The sequence below is a fragment of the Lagopus leucura genome, unplaced genomic scaffold (genome assembly GCF_019238085.1).
Source record: "Lagopus leucura isolate 7727_CA_CO unplaced genomic scaffold, USGS_WTPT01 Super-Scaffold_100021, whole genome shotgun sequence".
Taxonomy (NCBI): domain Eukaryota; kingdom Metazoa; phylum Chordata; class Aves; order Galliformes; family Phasianidae; genus Lagopus; species Lagopus leucura.
This window is the reverse complement of record NW_024962274.1, coordinates 10,682,696-10,699,752: the sequence shown is the minus strand read 5'-3', so window position 1 is coordinate 10,699,752 and position 17,057 is coordinate 10,682,696. Positions and strand designations below refer to the sequence as shown.

Here is a 17,057-nt window from a genome sequence, read left to right as displayed (position 1 = left end):
TAATCTGTCGGATCCCTAAGTAATGGATTGCTTACTAATCCTGATGAGTGTAAACCACCAGACCTGTGTACTTGAGAAGGTGAACCATCTGGAGGCTGTGGAAGGTAACATTGCCTGCAACACAGCCCCTTTGTTCTGCTACAGAACGCAGCACTGCAAGATGCTGCTCAGGAGAGGTGCTCGGGGCAATCTCCTACACAGAATACTGCAAATAACTGCCTGGGTTCCATGAGGCTCTGAACTGAGCCCTTCAGAATTAAGGGGAAAGTTCAAAAACCCTCTGTGTTCTGCTTGGGTTCCATTATGCTGCTACTTCCATGTATTGTTTTTCTGTTAGAGCTGGCAAGATGTTTCTGTAGGAAAAGTGCTGTTTCTTCTCATCTTGCTGATCCTCCTGTTAGTGCCCCAATGGCTTTGAACCTGTAGCGTGACCCCATGGGCACTCACAGCAGTAAAGGATCCCTTCCCAACACAACCCAAGAGCTGCTGCCTAAATGGACCAGGAAAGGCAGTGGGGAAAGACAGAATGGCTGAGGTGATGCAGGAGGGTCAGGGTGGCATGGTGGAAGGCTGAGGACCATTATGGTGCTGGTGCTCTGCCAGAGCAGCCCTGTTTATGAGGTGTAGCCCTGTTTTGTTGGGTTTTTTTTTGCTCTTATTTTAGGAAGTGAGTGCTCCAAGCTTTTTCTGTTCATCCCCATCTGAGATAGATAGGCAGGAGTTGTAATTTAGAGCCTGCTGGAGCCAAAACACTGCCATGCCACGGATACCTACAATGGGAACAATGTTTTGGGGTGAGACAAGTGTTTCAGTGCCATTTTCTGGTAGTCCTTTGCCACGAGGGATCCCCAGTATAGGTTTAGCCTCTAAATGTTGTAGCCTGAATGTGTTATGGACAAAGGAGCTCAGCAGACACCAGCAGCTCCCTGGGCTGCAGCATTGTTTCTGCATGGCCGGCTCAGTGCTGTGTGCTGAGCTTTCATGTACTGCCATCTAAAGAGGCATCTTTTGGTGTGACAGCGGGCAGGGAACATGTGGGGTGGGATTGGCACCCAGGAGAGCAGGGAGGATCTGTGTCACCTGCACGCCTGCTAGAATTCTGACAAACATGATCACTAGTTAAGCAATACTGATATTTAAGCCCTCATCTTTGTTTCAGGGCTCTACTGAATAGGAGCAGTTTAAACAGAACTTCTGTTTCAAGCCGTCAGCTGCTGTAGCTTAGGCAACATTTCTAATGATTGTTTGGCCATGAGAGTTGCAAAGGCAGAAATATGGTTGTTGAGGAGGCCACAGAGTGCATTCTGCAGGGAAGGAATGGGTCAGGGATGGGCAGCTCCTGTTGGAAAGGATGCAGCTTACTCAGATTCTTCTTTCTTGGGCTGGTAGCATTTCTTTTCTGCAGGAAACATTTCTGCTCAGACAGAGCAGCGAGGCACTGCACAGCTGCACAGGGAGGTGGGGGTCACCATCCGTGGTGGTGTACAGAGCCGTGGAGATGTGGCACTGAGGGACGTGGGCAATGGGCACGGTGACATGAGGTGCAGTCGGACTCGGGGATCTCAGGGGTCTTCTCCAACCTTAGTGATTCTGTGATTCTCTAATAGGAATCCATAGCTGAGGGCGGGGGGATGGCTGCAGCACGGCCTTCCCCTCCCATTCCAGCACTCCCTGCTCACTCCAGCAGTGTAGTCCCCACACGGCTCTGCAGCGAACCTCCTTAAGAGCACAGAAAGGGGAGGAGGAAGCGCAGCTCTCCGGCTCCCGCAACCCCACCTCCCGGTTATTTCATCTTCCTTACAAGGCTAAAGCTAGAAGCTTTCCTCTGCCTCTGGGTCCCTTAAAAGCAGCGCGGCGAGCCCAGGGCTGTCAGTGGGATGTGGGGATGGGGGCACGGTGGGGAGCCCTACCCCCACTGACCCGGCTCTGCAGGAGGAGCACCGAACCAACCCATCAGGAGACACCGAGGGGGACCAGAGCGCAACATGAGGGGTAAATATATTTTTCATTGGGAAGAGCAAAAGTAACTGGCTTTGTTTAGTCTGAAATTCGTTATTGTAAGCAGCTGTCCAACAATGAGGACTCAGAAATGCATTGGCTGACACCTGGGCAGAGCCTTAGGTCTGAGTTTGCTTCCCAGAGCAGCACTGGGTTAGAAAGACCAACGTGAATTCACATGGCTGTAGAAATTCTGTGTTTTCTCTATAGCCATTCACACCTGGGAACATTTTTTTAGAATCTGATTTCCTTTTTTGCTGTTACTGAAGCATTTTGAGTAGCAGTACATATGTTGCTATAAAAACAGAAAAAGCTGCAGAACCAAAACCCCTCTGAGAATGTGATAAGGACCAGGTCTTCCACCACAGCCAAGGGCCTCTGGGACATCTCAGATGTTCCTGCCCCTCTGTTCCTGTGCTGTCTGTTAGTGCCATTCCTCCAGACAGATCCATGCCCCACTGCGCTGGAATGTCTAGCTGAGGTTGCTGCAGCTGGTATTTGGGATTCAGGTTTTTTTCCAGTTTAATTGAAACAAGATGAAGTTGTCTGCTGAATTGTTTCCGTGTCTGACCATCCAGTCTGTCTGCAGTGCGATACTGGAACTGCTGAGTGCAAATAGATAAAGGGAAAACATCTCAGTGGCTGGGAACTGCTGTGGGCCAGACTGCTGGTGGGGTCAGAGCAGCCAGGGCAGAGGACGCAGCCACTCTCGCAAATATGATACTACCAACATCAGTGTAACTGTAAGGCCTGATACCTGAATCGGAGTTCTAGAGAACTTAAAGATGCTCTTATTCAACAGGTAAAATGAAAAACTGTCCTTGGGAGAGCAGCTCCTGAGAGCTGTGACGGAGCCCCGCGGATCGCTGCCTCCCTAAGGCTCAGCCCAGCCTGGAGCTGGGTGGCTTTGCTGCGAGGATGGAAGTGCTGCGCCGCTCCTCCGTCTTTGCTGCAGAGGTGATGGAGGTGTTTGACAGGTCTCCCACTGACAAGGAGCTTGTGTCCCAAGCCAAGGCCCTCTGCAGGGACTACATCAACTCGAGGCTGATCCGTGCAGGCGTCAGCTGGAGCAAACCTGAGCACAATACCCCGGTGCCTGGCGGCAAGCTGGCTGAGGTGTCTGCCATCCTGCTGCGCCTGGGTGAGTCCCTGCATGTGGTCTAAGCTTGGGAATCTTCCTTGGCTTGCACATCTTTCATCTTTTAGGTCATTGCTCAGCACTGTGGTTCCGAGACCCAACAGCAAATGATGTTTAAACTGTGTAGAACTGCATCTGCGTGAGAGTTTTGTTTCTCTCTGTAGTTTTTCTCAGCTTGGCATTTTGAACGGGGCTTGTGGTTCTCCAGGCACAGGTGGGATCCTGGCAGCTCCATGCCTGGGCTTCATCAGCAGCTCACAGAGGTGGTTGCTCACCCAGCTGCAGGGATGTTTAAGGGTAATTGCTTAGATGTGTGTACCAGAGATTTTATAACACTGCTTTTCAGTGGCAGTGTGTTAGTGTACTCTCTTCGCCTTTCCCTACCCCAATCATTTAGCAACTTCTTTTCCTGTTTTTGGTCACTGGGGCAGCTGTAGAATCTTCCATGCTTGGGGCAGTGTACCAATCATTGATACAGGGACCTCTGCACCAAACTAAGCCTTGTGATGCAGGACAATAAGGATGGCTATCTGTGCCCAGCAGCACAGAGCAGTAGAGACTTCTTCAGTCATGGCAGTTGTGGACACTCAGCGGCTGCCCTGGCAGAGCACTCAGCTGTGCACTTGACATGGCTGTGGGAGCAGCTCTGGAGCAGTGCTTGCAGCCCATGCACCCTCTGGCTGCTGCCCATTGCCTACCTTTGGCTTTAGGCTTTGACCTGCATGCTCAAGTGAAGCACTCTGCTCTAGATCCCAGCGCTCTGGTTCTAGGAGGTTGCTTCCAACATCCCTCTTTGCCTGCAGGTTGGAATATCAGTTCACATTTGGCTTGGAAACTACCATTGGCATTTGCATCTGATTTAATTACACCAAAGTTCAAGTAAGTCTGGTGAAGCAACCTTTAACTGAGCCCAACCAAATCAGTGGCAGACTGGTTCCCCCACTTTCTCCTCTTTCTAGTTCTTTTGGATGTTATCCCAAATTTGTTTTTAAGGCATACATGGTTTTCTTTTGGCTGGCTTTTATTAAATTACTCTTCTTTTACATGTTTTCTCTCGTACGCTGAATCTTCTGTTGTTTTTGTCCATCTGTCAGCCTGGCTGCCTCTTTGTCTCCCCAGTTTTTCTTGGGCTGGGGTTGAGCCAGATCTTCTGTGGGAGGCCAGGAGGACACTGAAGGGCGAGCAGGTGGCAGCCTGTGTCTGGAGGCGTCTCCTGGGTGACTCTGCTACCACTGATTCTCCTCCAGATGGAGAGGCTTGGCTGACAAAATCTGCTTGGAGAGAGCCATGGCTTGCTTGGCTCCCGTGCAGCAAGAAGGGGGAGCTGTCCTTCTTGGTAGGATAGTCAGAGGTGGTAAAACCCAATGATATGGCCAAGAGATCTCAGACCAACCTACCACATGTGGTGTAGGTCTGGTGTACCTGAACCAGAGGTTGCAGCACCAGGAGCAGGCTGCAGGCACTGAGCCCAGCCCAAATTATGTCCCAGCCACCCCTCTGGGCTGGGGACAAGGCTGTGTGCTCCTTGTGGAGCCAGAGCAGCTGCTGAGGATATAAGGAATGGTGCCTCTTATCAGCCCTGGCCATGCAGGCTCAGGGTTTCCTCTTTCCTCAGCCCATGTGGAACAATGCACCAGGCACAAGGGGCCAGAAGAATTTGTTTGTGGCCTCCTGTGAAGCTGGACTCTGCTTGTCTTGTGCTGAGTGCTGGGGAATAGTTTTATGAATTCAAGTTGAGCAGCTGCTGCTTAACAAACCCCTGATGGGATGATGCCTTTGTTCCCATTTAATGCCATCCTCTGGGTGCTTGGTTGCCTTCTGGCTGGGACAAGCCACCTTGGCCCTGCAGTGACATTGACTCGATGGTTCGTACGGATCCCACCCAAGTCAGAGTGCTCAAGTGACCCTATGGATGTCTAGGGGCCGTGACAGCTCTCCTCTTCCCCTGCGTCCTCCAATGCAGAAGGATGAGCATTCATCTAGATGGCCAAGTGAGAATCTCCATGCACACAAGGCTTTGGTCCCATGCCATGCTCACATCGTGTAACACTCCTACAGCATCTTCTTAAATATCCATGAGAGGTAAAACAATTAGAGATAGCAGTTAACGATTGTACTGGTCAGGATGGCTTGTTAGACTGCAGAGGAAAGCTGTGCTGCTCATGTTCCAGCACAAGCCTGCTAGGAGGATGTTCTCTGTTTGCCCTCCTCTTTCTGTCTTGATGTTCGAGCTAACGTGACACCACCAACTGGGTCCCAGCTGGGGAAAAAACAACCTGGGTAGAAAGCACATCCTGTGTATGCCAGGAACTTTGCTGGGGAAGCCAGGCAGGCAAATGGAGTGCTGGGAGTTGGGTAGGAGCTCTGCTCTGTCACTCTGTGCACAAAGAGTTGAGCCGGGAGTCTCTGCTCAATGCTGTGTGGCTCCAGGTGGACTCCTGGCTTCTGTCTGCCTCCAGCACGCCTGAGTCACTCTCATCTCATGACTTTTTTTGTACAGGTTGAGAAAGGTTGTACCTTCCAACAGCTCACACAGGTGTATGTGCCTCTTTTTTGCTGCCGGCTTTGTTCCTTTCAGACTGTGGGGAAAGGAGGGCGCAGGCGATACTGGCACAAAGGACCGAGGTGCCGGGGCTGCTTCTAAGTGACCCATGAGCTGTGCTGCCTGTTTTACACCAGATGGAAGGACGGCCTCAGCCATGATTCCAGCATGCTGACCCCGAGTGCTTGCTTGCAGGGGACGAGCTGGAATACATTCGCCCCAATGTCTATCGCAACATCGCCCGCCAGCTGAACATCTCGCTGCACTCGGAGACGGTGGTGACGGATGCTTTCCTGGCCGTGGCTGCACAGATCTTCACTGCAGGTACCGCACCCAGACAGGCAGACAGGGCTGGGGCAGGCAGGAACAGGATGGGGCCGCTGTTATGGGATGGCTGCGAGGTGGGGCCAGGTTTAGGAAAGAGCCGTGGGCAGTTTGGCAGCACGCCTTTCTGTAATGATTTAATGAGCTCCTCCATGCTCTGGCGGGGAAGTGCCCCGTTCTGTGCATCCTCCTGGCATTTCTCGCTCATTCTAGAAGCCGTCTCCTGCCCTGCCTCTGTAGGAGGTGGTGTTACCGCATCGCACAGGGAGGTCGCTCATTCCAAGCTCCTTTGCTCACCGCTGGCAACCGGAGCAGGTTCATTACACGGGAGCCTCCCTTGTTCCAGCTCATGCTGCTGGTGCTGGGAGCCAGAGCTAACTCATCACAAGGGAGTTCCCTCTTCCTGGCTTCCTTTCCCCCAGCGACAGCCAGGGCTGCAATGCAGCCTGCTGCTTCCAGCTGCTGCCTTGTGTTTGGAGGCAGGACCGCTCTCCTCTGAGCCACGCAAACATGGCAGGCATGTCTGAGTGTTGCTGTGTCAAAGGACAGTCTTGTCATTTCAGTGCTGAGCTTTATTTGCCTTGAAAAGCAGAGGTCAGGTTTGCAGGCATGGGTGTTTGCAGCACAGACAAGTAGGTTATCTTAGCTGAACACAGCTGACTGCATCCAAACCAGCCCACATCACAAGTGACATGGGGAATTCAACGGAAAGCCGGATGGCTCCAGACAGAGCAGTGTGCCATGTGTTGGGAGAAAGCCCTGCTGGCTGCTGGGAGCCTCACCTCATGCATTGATAGTGTGTGTTTGTTGAGAAATGTGCTTGTTGTTCCTCAGTTCCAAGCTCAGGAGTCGCATGAGAAGCTTGAATGGTCTTAAATGTTGTGGTCTTGTTGAAAGTAAAGCTGGAAATTGTATCTCTTGGCCCCAAACTCAGGGGTTTTGAGGTGGTAAGGCCACAGACTCAGTCCATTGAGAGTGGCAGTTGGGGAAGCTTTGGGGATGTAGTAGGAGCTCAGGCTAAAGCTCTGCTGAGGGTGCTGGGGACTCAGTGCAGCATTAGCCTCCAGCAGATGGTTGTGCATGGGTGTGGGTTCCCAGCTTACCCTGCTCTGCATGCTCTGCTTTCTCTTCTTTCCATCTCTGCTTCATACCAACCAGCAGGACAGCCTGTGGATGTGAGGTTGAGGCAGTGCTTCAGTGGCTTTTGTCAATTCATTACTGTAGCTTCTCTTGCTAGAAGGCTGCTGAGTAGTAGAGGGGGGAAAAGTTCACTGATTTTAACATTCATGAGTCCTAGCAGCAGTCTCAAGACTCGGCATTTAATGTTAAATCCAGCAGATCAGTGCTAGCAGTGACAGCCAGACACTTCTCTCTTTTTTTTTTTTTTGTTTTTTCATAGTTCAGAGGAAAGAGGCTCTTAATGGGTGAAGGAAATGAAAGAGCTCAAATGCAGCCTGAATTTTCAAGCCAGTTACCAATGGCTAAAGCATCTGACCCTGATTTTCACTGTCCAGTTTATTAAGAAAACAGCTCCAGTCTGACACTGCAGTGCCAAGACAGTCTGAGGAGCCCATCAGTCACTTGCAGTGCCTGTCCAGCAATGGAATGTGAGAGTTTTACCCTGTCTTGTTGAAGAGGACAGTTGCACCCCCCTGCTTAGCACTGCTGTGTAGATGTAGCACCGAGGGACATGGTCAGTGGGCACAGTGGAATGGGTTGGTGGTTGGACCAGATGACCTTAGAGGTTTTTTTCCAACTTTGGTGATTCTATGGTTCTATGATTTTACTGGTTTTATAGTTTTGGGTGCTGGTAAGCTCCTAATTAACAGTGCTTGGGCTGCAGTGAGCCCTGTGCAAAAAGGACCAGGGATGCATGAGGTTGCCAAGAGAACATACCTCCCTGCAGCTGGAATGTTGCTAGCAATGCACCTCGCTGCTGCCTCACCCTGCAGGCTTTATGAGCTCCCTGCATTGTGCACATCCCTCTTGGCACCTTTTTCTCCACCAGAGGAGAGCATGCTGAGCCTGGCTCATCCTTCAAGCTGCTGAAACATAGCACAGGATTATGTTTCTCTGAGGTCTGACTGGCAGGTCAGATGGATGCGAGTGGGATGAGGGCAGTTTGTCTGAGTGCTTGGGCAGCACAGTGCTGGGGGCTGCGTGGCCACACGCTCCCCTGGGCTCGCTGACATGCTGTGGGAATGCATTCAAGAGCAGCTTTTTCCTGCTAATTCATTTTCCCTTGGGCTCGCAGTGTTTACATACCTCCAGCTCCAAGGCTGGCCTTGAGGCTGCAGCTTGTATTTCTTACTTTTAAAAACACTTTCTAAGTGGCTTGTCTCATTTTTTTTCTGTCCCACCTCCGTGGGCAGAAATTTTAGGGAATTTTCTGCTTTAATCACTCTTCAATCATTCAGCTGGTGCAGATGCACCCAGCTGCTGCCACCCTGCCTCCAGCAGCAGTGATGGAAGCTTTGGCATGGAGGAATTGTGAGGGAAGGGATTTCTTACTCCCTTACCCCTGCAGCTCAGGTTTGCCAGGAAGCGGCCTCAGGGATTGATTTGATCCTTATAGAGTGCTCTGTAAAGAAGAGGTGATGGGAAGTGACCACTGAGCCCTCCACATCCATCACTTCGACACGCATTGCTGCCAGTTTGTATCATCCATGTGAAGGGGAGGGCTCAGTCCCTGTGCTGGGGAGGGCTTTACCCCCCTGAAATATCTAGAATTCAATAGCCTGCTAGAAGGACCATCGATCAGTGGGGAAGGCAAGAACTGAAGGATCTTTCCCTCCATCCTTCCTTGGAGCTGGACCAACATGTCCATATGGCAAACTGCTTTGCTGTGTGTTAGAACCATAGAATCATAGAATCACAGAGGTTGGAAAAGATCCCTAAGATCCCCAGGTCCAGCCCCAGCCCATCCCACCATGCCCACTGCCCACATCCCCATGGTTCTGGAACACCTCCAGAAAAATAACAGCCACTTTATCAATAACTCCCTAAGATCCTGGGGACAGTGCCTATGGAGAACAGAGCATCACAGGACACTAGTGTGGGTTATTATTGCTGCTACAGTGCCTAGCAAAATGGTCTTTTGTAGATATTGATGTCGCATTAGTCATGAGTGGAAGAACTGCTTTTTTGGAACAGCAAACGGAGATTTGTCAGCGTAACAAACCATTCCTGTGGCTGATATTTGAATAGTTTCTCTGTAAAGCAAACTTCCCAGCATAGCCAAAGGAAATCCACATACCCCTGTGCTGTGTGCATGCAGAGGGCTGCATTCCCAGGTTGCTGCTCCTGTTAAAAGCCTCATCAGAGATTGCTAGCTGTGATGCCTGAGTGTGGAGGATTTACACCCTGTGGTGTTGGCTTATATAGGGATACCCTGGAGCTGGCTGGTGCCCAGAGCACAGCCCAGGCATGGATTGCCAGTGCTGCAGGGAGATGGCTGCTGCTGGGACAGCATCCATGGGGCTCTTGCTGCGGGCAGGCCAGCCTTGCAGGAAGCTCTGCTTAGGGAGGTTAGATAGCTGGCTGGCATGGCTGGCTGCACTGCCCTTGGTGGGACAGGTATGAGCTGTGAAATGCTCGTGGGGTTACCTGGTTGGAGATTGACTCCAGGAAGACTCCAACTGTCTTGAGCTGTAGCTCTATCTCCCTCGTTTGGTCTTTGTCGTAGCAGAATGGACTGTGCAGATGCTTATTGCTCATGTGCTCTGTCTGTCACTTTGGAACAGACTCCTCTAATCTAGAAAAAAAACCAAAAAGCACTGTTTTTATGTCTTTGGGTCATGTCTTTGGGCTGCTTCCTCCAAAGCTGCACGTATGGCGCTAAGCAGTGGTCAAAGCATGCCCAGTTTTAATCACTCACAGGAAAGCATGCAGGACCACAGCTGCAGCCAGACTCAAACCCTCATGCTTACAGAGTGGGCACCTGTGATGGAGGAGGGATCCATGTAAGTGTGAGCACCCTGTCTTCTTTTCCCAGGCATAACATGGGGCAAGGTGGTGTCTCTCTACGCTGTGGCAGCGGGGCTGGCAGTGGACTGTGTGCGTCATGCACAGCCAGCCATGGTCCACACCATCGTGGACTGCCTGGGAGAGTTTGTCCGCAAGACCTTGGTGACGTGGCTGAAGAGGCGAGGAGGCTGGGTAAGAGATGCTGGCTGGTCTGGCTTGCTTCCCCGTGGGCAGACTAGGAAACAGCCCAGTTAATGCATCTTGTTGTAGAATAGCATTGAGTGAGATTGTTCCTGTGCTAGGCTCTCATAGCTCTGTTACTATCTCCTCGCCCTGTCCTCAACAGCTTCAGCTGTTCTGGTCTTCAGCTTCCTGTGCACTAATTCAATCCTCACCCACTGATGCCTCTTCTGTTCCTGTCCTGAATTTCTCTGGAGCAGGCACACAGTTGTAGTAGCAGACTGTAAACAGGAGCCATCACCCGGTGTTTGATTTCTGTGGTTCTCTCTATAGCCCATGGGAAATACAGTGCTCCTATGGAGAACAGTTTGGAGTAAGAGCTTTGTTTAGGTGCTGTGAAATAGCTAGACACCTCACCAGTGGCCTCCCCAGGAGCTCGAGCTGATGGCTGAGCTGCGGCAGAGTCAGAAGCAGGGTGATGTGCATGAAGGGGGGCAGCTGGAAAGGTAGCAGTGTCCTGATTTTTGGATTCCTTGCCACCTAAGAGTCATTGCCACCTTTGGTCATCCCTGCTCTCTCTAAAGCTGCCACCTTGGGGCCAGTGGGCTGATTGGCTGGGCTGGAGAGTAACCATTGTATTGAATGCCCCAACTTTTTTGTGTGTTTCATTTTGTGTCTGCACAAATAATTGTGCTGAGGTACTGGAGAGGATGCCCTGGGAAAGAACTCACCAAGCTGCACTGTTCCTGTCCCCACCTCAGCCCATCAGTGAGGTTTATTCTGAGCACCTGTGGGGCTGGTTGAAATGTTTTCTCTGAAAGTTTTTCCTTTGGGGGGAAAAAAAAACCAAAAGTTTCCTTAAAATTGGAATGTTGCACAGGAATGTGCCCCCTTCTAGTTTCCCAACTAAGTTGCTTCCTTGTTCTGGTAAACCATGTATGTTCAGATAAGTTAACATCTTGTTTTAATTTTTGTGGTGTGTTGTTAGACTTCAAAACAAAGAGTTTGATAGTTCCAAATGGATATTTTTGGAAAGTCTGCTGCATAGCAAGCAAGCCACAGAGCCCATCCCCTGCCCAGAATGGGCTCTCAGCAGCTGAGGAGAGGAGCCCTGTCCTTGTCTGCTCCTGGTGCAGCCGTTTCTACTCGAGTGCCATTGCATTTGCCCTGGTGCTGCTGAAGCCATGCTGCTTGCTCTCAGGATCCGGCCCTTGGAAAGGGAAGCCCCTGATCAGACAAGAAAGCTGTGAAAGCTGCTGGTTGGTGCTGATTGCCTCCTGTTGTAAGCATGCTTATCAGCAGCTCTGGGCTGCACAGAGGAGATAGCTTCCCTCCAGAAACAAGTGGCTCCTTCAGCTGAGGGGAAGTCTCCTCATCCCTGTGCCTTTGTGCTGTGTTTTCCTGAATGTTGTTCCTCTCAGCTAGGCACTGCAGCGTGACATTTCTCAGCCCTGTTCCCAGAAGGGCCATGCTCTGTGCTGGAGTCCCTTTCATCTGGTGCCTGACCTCACTGCCGTTGGTTTGTCTTGGCCTGGTGTCCGCCTTTCCTCTGTGCACATGGCCCCACCACACACCTGCTTGGGCTGCCAAGAGGAACCTCTGTGCTCCGGGCTGTGCCGGGAGAGCCTCTGCTCAGCAGTAGGGGCCCATATGGTCTATTATGGCCCCCCAGTCCCATATTTTATAGGGTGGAGAAAGCCTCTAACTGCCATGGTCCAACACCTCACAAGCCCAACACCTTTAGGAGGAAGAAAAAACATTTAACTCTTGGGGATACCATCTCTGCCCAAGGAGCATTCGCAGCCTCAGCAGTGGCTTTGCAGGGGAGTAGAAAGGTTTTTTAGCAGCTGCTATGGATGTTTGCTCCACAGAAGAGCTTGAGACCCGAACTTGTTCAATGAATAAATAGCAGGCAGAGATCAAACTGTCACTGTAGCAGCTTATCAGTGCCTCACAAAGGCCTTTTTAATTAAGCGGCTTTGAAATGTTCAGTTTCAGTGCCTTATCTGGTACGCTTTGTTTGGATTACAATAACCAAGGCAATTGTTCAACAGCTGAGCAGTTGTGTTTATCTAAGCGAGCGCAGTACCAGTCTCAAGGTGCTGCTGAGCACGGCTCCTCTCAGCTGGCCACATTAGAGTGCTCATTACATCAGCACAGAGCAGGTGATGCTCATCTCAGATCAGCCATCTCTGTAGCTGCCACTCACTGTGTGCATTCACCCAGCACTGATTACCGTGAGGCTCTGGCTCACAGGGAGCCGTGGGCACTGCTGGCACTGAGTGTCAAGACTTTCACAGCTGCAGCATTTCTCTACCTTGCTGTTCACCCCAGGAATTTCCCATGCACTGATCCAGCTTCCTGCTGCTTTCCACTCCTCCCTACTCAAGCCACCTCTGCTCGCCGGGTGTGTATGAGCTCAGAGACCCCAAAGCAGCATGGTAATGCAGCATGCCAGCCTTCAGGCTTCCTGGGGCTGCTGTTATCAGACCTTCCACACGTAGATGATCTTAGCATCAGTTAACAAAGCTGTATTCGCTTTGTCCCTGTGTCCACCCTCTTGTTTTCTTCTAACTATTGCCAAGATGGCTCAAGTGTGTCTCACTGGCATCTTGAATGCAGGTGGGAACACTGGAAAAGATTATTGGGATGTTCCGTGATCCTTATTCCTCTCTTCAAGGAGGGCTGCACTCTTCTCAGTCGTAGGATCACAGAATGATTTGAGTTGGAAGGGACTTTGGGGAACAGTGCCAGGGTCTCACCATCCCCTGCGTAAATAATTTTTTCCTAACATCTGACCTAAGTCTCCCCTCTCTTAGTTTAAAACCATTCCCCCTTGTCTTATCAAAATCAGATTGTGCAAAAAGCTCACTCCTGCTTTTATGCTTCCTTCAACCACTGAAAGGCCACATTGAGGTCTCCCCATAGCCTTCTCTTCTCCAAGCTTAACAAGCCCAGCTCCTTCAGCCTGTCTTCATAGGAAAGGTGTTCCAGCCCTCTGATCATTTTCATGGCCCTCCTCTGGACCTCCTTTAACATCCGTTAAACATCCAAACTCTGCATCTGTCTTCTTCTGGGGCCTCAGGTCTGGACATAGTACTCCAGTCAGAGAAGGGCTGCTTGCCAAGGTGTAAAGAGAAAGCTGTGAGGCCAATGGATATTAGCTCTCCTTGTCTCTCAGTTTTGGTTCACTTTTGCCACCCTACAGTCCCTGGTATTTCTGAAAACCTCATCAAACTGATATGGTAACAGTGCACCCTGTGTCACAGAGCTGCAGCCCATAGTTCCTTGTGCTTGCCTGATGTTTAACCACAACACAAATTTTGCAGGCAAAATTGCAGGTAAGCGAATGAAAATTTGCTTACCCCTCCCAGAAGATGTAATTTTCTATCCGCTTCTGTCCTGTTCGCTTTGCCCTCCAGATATTTTCTGCTCTCTCCTCCCCGTCCCAGCCGAGATCGCATCTCCATGAATTCACTGCATTGTTATTTCTGCTCATCGCTGGCTGCCATTCCTGTCAATACCTGACAGTGGCTGCCCAGCAATCCATACCTCTTGGCCCATGTGCTGGGCAGCACCGCAGCCAGCAGACACATTCCCACAAACAAAGCTTGCATTGCTCGCGATTTAAATCATGGATTTACTTCCTTGAACGAGTTCCAAATAAAACATTAAGGCAAGAGAAAAAGTGCAAGCAACTTGAGCTGATATTAAACAGGACAACCTCAGGGAAGCATCGTGCTTTGCAGAAAGGGATGGGAAGGCTGTTGTTGCCAAGGCTTCTCCTGGGAAAGGGAGGAAAGTTTCTTTTATTTTGCTGTTGAAAATGGAAATGCTTGCTGATCTTTCTGTAGCATTCCTTTTCCCAGGTGTGGCTTGTTTTGAGGTACGCAGTGGCCGGGTGGGTCTGGGCATGGCCGCTGACCTCTGCTCCCCCTCCTCAGGCAGACATCACCAAGTGCGTGGTGAGCACCGACCCCAGTCTCCGCTCCCACTGGCTCGTGGCCGCCATCTGCAGCTTTGGGCACTTCCTCAAGGCCGTCTTCTTCGTGTTGCTGCCCGAGAGATGAGTCCCACTGCCCCGTGCCCCATCTCCTCCCCCACTCCAGAAGCAGTGGCCGTGGGCTCTGAAGAGGAGGAAAAGAAGAACTGGTACAGACGCAACTTGTTCTCCACTCCCTTAGCTGGTGGCAGCTGATGGACTTCATTCTCCTTTGATGGCCACAGGAGCCTCTCCCACCGTTCATGTCCCAGGGACCCTGTTTCCCATGGGGACCAGAGGAGGAAGGAGCTACGATTTGAAATGAAATGGGAAGAAGAGAGGAGGAGCAGCCCTCCCTCAGTGCATGCAATCCCCTTTCAGTCTTCAGACTCGCCTTGTGTCACTTCTTGTTGTGTTTTGCTAAGACTCCATCTCCTCCTCGCTCTCTGGACTCGCTCCTCCTCGCTCTGTCATTGGGCTCTCCCCACAGCACAGCGTGACAGACCTACCGTGCTGTGATGGGATTTGCATGGGATGAAACCAGATGTACCATCATCAGATGCTTCCCCCTCTGACCTTCCTTGGGAAATGCATTTTGTGGTGTGTGTGCAGAGCAGCTGCATGGGATACAGTTGGCAAGGGCGCTGCTCTGACCTCTTACGGAGCCCGCATGCATCACATCAGACAAGGAACTGAGCAACAACTCAGGTTGGAATTTTGCAGTGAAGACAAAGCTCAGTTTGTAAGTGGGACAGGTGAGATGAGGGAAGCAGTAAGAGAGCTGCCTGGTATCACGAATGGGGAAAGCTGTGTCAAAAGGAACTGCTTTATATTTCTCCCTTATTGTCTTCAGGAGTACAGCCTATAGTCCTCTTTGTATTGTACAATAAAAGCAAGTAGGTGTTGTTTATTGTAAAGGGTAATGTATTTGTTTCCAGAGTTAAAAATTCCAAAAAAGGCCAAAACAGTGCAGAGACCAACACTGGAGCCATGCTAAAAATACTCCAGCATTTCCCCTGGTAGAAGATGCTAATGTGTTAAAAGCACCACCCGTCTGCTTCGTGTCGGGGTTTGGGCCATGGTGTGGCCATGTCACAAGTGTTTGTTGCAGGGACAGGTGAGCTGCTCTTGTACAACCAGAGTGGGTGTAGTGTGCGTGGTGAGCTGAGCCAACCACACTGAGAGCACAGAGAGCAGTAACTGCAGTGGAAGCAGACTGCTAGGAGGATGCAGCTTCTTTGTCTCAAAGAAGCTTACTAAAACCAGATTTGTCCTTCCTGGGAGAACCTCGGCTGTGTGTCACTTGGAGTCAGACAGCTCTGCAGCTGGTAAAGTGCAGCCCATCTTGTCATGCCTTGTGCTTTATGGGGTGTGGGTGAGCTCACGGAGCCAACATGGTCACACTGCAACTGCAAAGACCTTCCTCAGTTTGGATGCTACTCTGAAATGTAATGCTTTAGGCTATGACTGCTCTTAGAATAAACAAGGGATATCAGAAGGACCAACAAACAACATCAAGAGTTAAAGGCACCAATTAAGTCAGTTTGAGAAAAAGATAAGAATGATAAGCCAAAGAAAGCAGCATTGCTGGAAAGGAATGTGTGTGGGTGGGAAGGGGCTGCACATAAGGCAGACAGCAATTCCATCTGGAAGCTGCAGACTGCGAAGGGCTGAGGAAGATCCCTGTGAGCAGGTCTCAGTCCTTCACCTGCAGCAAAATGCAGCATTACTCACATCCTGGGTGCTGTGGAGGATGTGGATTCCCAGTGATATCCGTGTGTGGTTTTTGTGAGCTGGATGCACAATGCATGGCTGGGCAAGTGGTGTGCAGAGAGGCTGGAGCAGCCGATCCTCTGGTTTGTGCTCTCCCAGGCAGACTTCTGCAGCTTGCTTCTTTCTTTTCCCATTTGCTAATACGTGTGCAGACTGCATTCAGCATGCTGCTTGTACCATGCCTGTTAAACCAGGAAAATGCTTCCAGAGTCCCATGGGCTCTCCTTGTGGGACAACCATGCAGCCGGAGGAGCCCTGAGCTACTAGCTCCTAAACCACAATGGCCCTTAAACTATATTCCTAACTCAGCCCAAATTTTGGGGCTGTCAGAGTGTGTCTGCTTTCTCACTCCCTGTGCAACAACCACATTGACACCAGTCCTCCTACCAAAACAAATAGCAAGCAGTACTGTTTGTGCTGTCATGCATTTCTAAGCAGTGGTTTCAAGCCTGATTTAGCTGGGTATTTATACTGTGTTCAGCTCTACTTGTAATATTTAGGCATTTCAGAGTACTTCCAGAGGTCCTTGACAATCTCAACGAGTTTGTGGTTCTGTGGTTTCTTGTCCTTTTTAGTCCTACCTGATGGAGGCATCGGGTTGGTTGTTTATCACCCCAGTAAACACCTTCCTTTTATGTGATGGGTAAAGATCTTGGAGTTGTGTTGAGTTTATTTAGCAGCTGAGGAAAAGGACACCTTTTGTGGAAGCTGGAAGAGGAAGAACTAGGTAACATGGCTGCCCCTCACCAGCTGGCCTGCAATTCCTATGCTCACATAAAGTGCTATGAAGTGCTGCTGCCTTGCTGCCACACTGAAATGAGCTTAGGCTGTTGTTCTGGGGGGCGTGGGAGATGCCCAGGCAATAGCAGGGGGAGGGAGAAAGGGCTGCAGTGGGGAAACAGCACTCAGTCAATGGAAATATTTGTTTTATCAGAACAGTAGAGAGTAGAAAAGCTATCTTGGCTGGGGTGTTGCAGAGACAGGCACTCGAGCAGTGCTTATCGTGTCCTAGAGCTGACATTGCTTGAGACACAGCCTCACTTACACACTCACTTACACGCCTGGTCAAACACTGGCGCTTGGTTGACCTTCTTCAAAGTGCCAGGAGGAACTGAAGTGGTCTCACAGTTGCCTAGATGACATCACGTGGCCCT

The 17,057-nt window shown here is 50.6% G+C and overlaps 1 protein-coding gene across 2 annotated transcripts; it reads left to right on the top strand.

Annotated features, from left to right (window-relative positions):
- Positions 1-1,808: 1,808 nt before the first annotated feature.
- Positions 1,809-16,553, top strand: BOK (BCL2 family apoptosis regulator BOK). Of its 2 annotated transcripts, none has more exons than XM_042878474.1 (5): positions 1,809-1,992; positions 2,801-3,139; positions 5,874-6,002; positions 9,997-10,160; positions 14,093-16,553. In XM_042878474.1, the coding sequence occupies exons 2-5, from the start codon at positions 2,917-2,919 to the stop codon at positions 14,216-14,218; spliced, it is 642 nt and encodes a 213-aa protein (XP_042734408.1). In that variant the 5' UTR covers positions 1,809-1,992; positions 2,801-2,916; the 3' UTR covers positions 14,219-16,553. The 2 variants fall into 2 exon arrangements, with proteins under 2 accessions (XP_042734408.1, XP_042734409.1); XM_042878475.1 differs by having other exon boundaries at positions 14,097-14,202.
- The last annotated feature ends 504 nt before the right edge of the window (positions 16,554-17,057 follow it).

Excerpts from the sequence above, each read along its gene's own strand:
- BOK (XM_042878474.1), top strand. The coding sequence starts at position 2,917 with ATGGAAGTGCTGCGCCGCTCCTCCGTCTTTGCTGCAGAGGTGATGGAG. Across the intron at positions 3,140-5,873 it reads TGCCATCCTGCTGCGCCTGG|GGGACGAGCTGGAATACATT; the intron begins GTGAGTCCCTGC and ends GCTTGCTTGCAG. Across the intron at positions 10,161-14,092 it reads TGAAGAGGCGAGGAGGCTGG|GCAGACATCACCAAGTGCGT; the intron begins GTAAGAGATGCT and ends CCCCCTCCTCAG.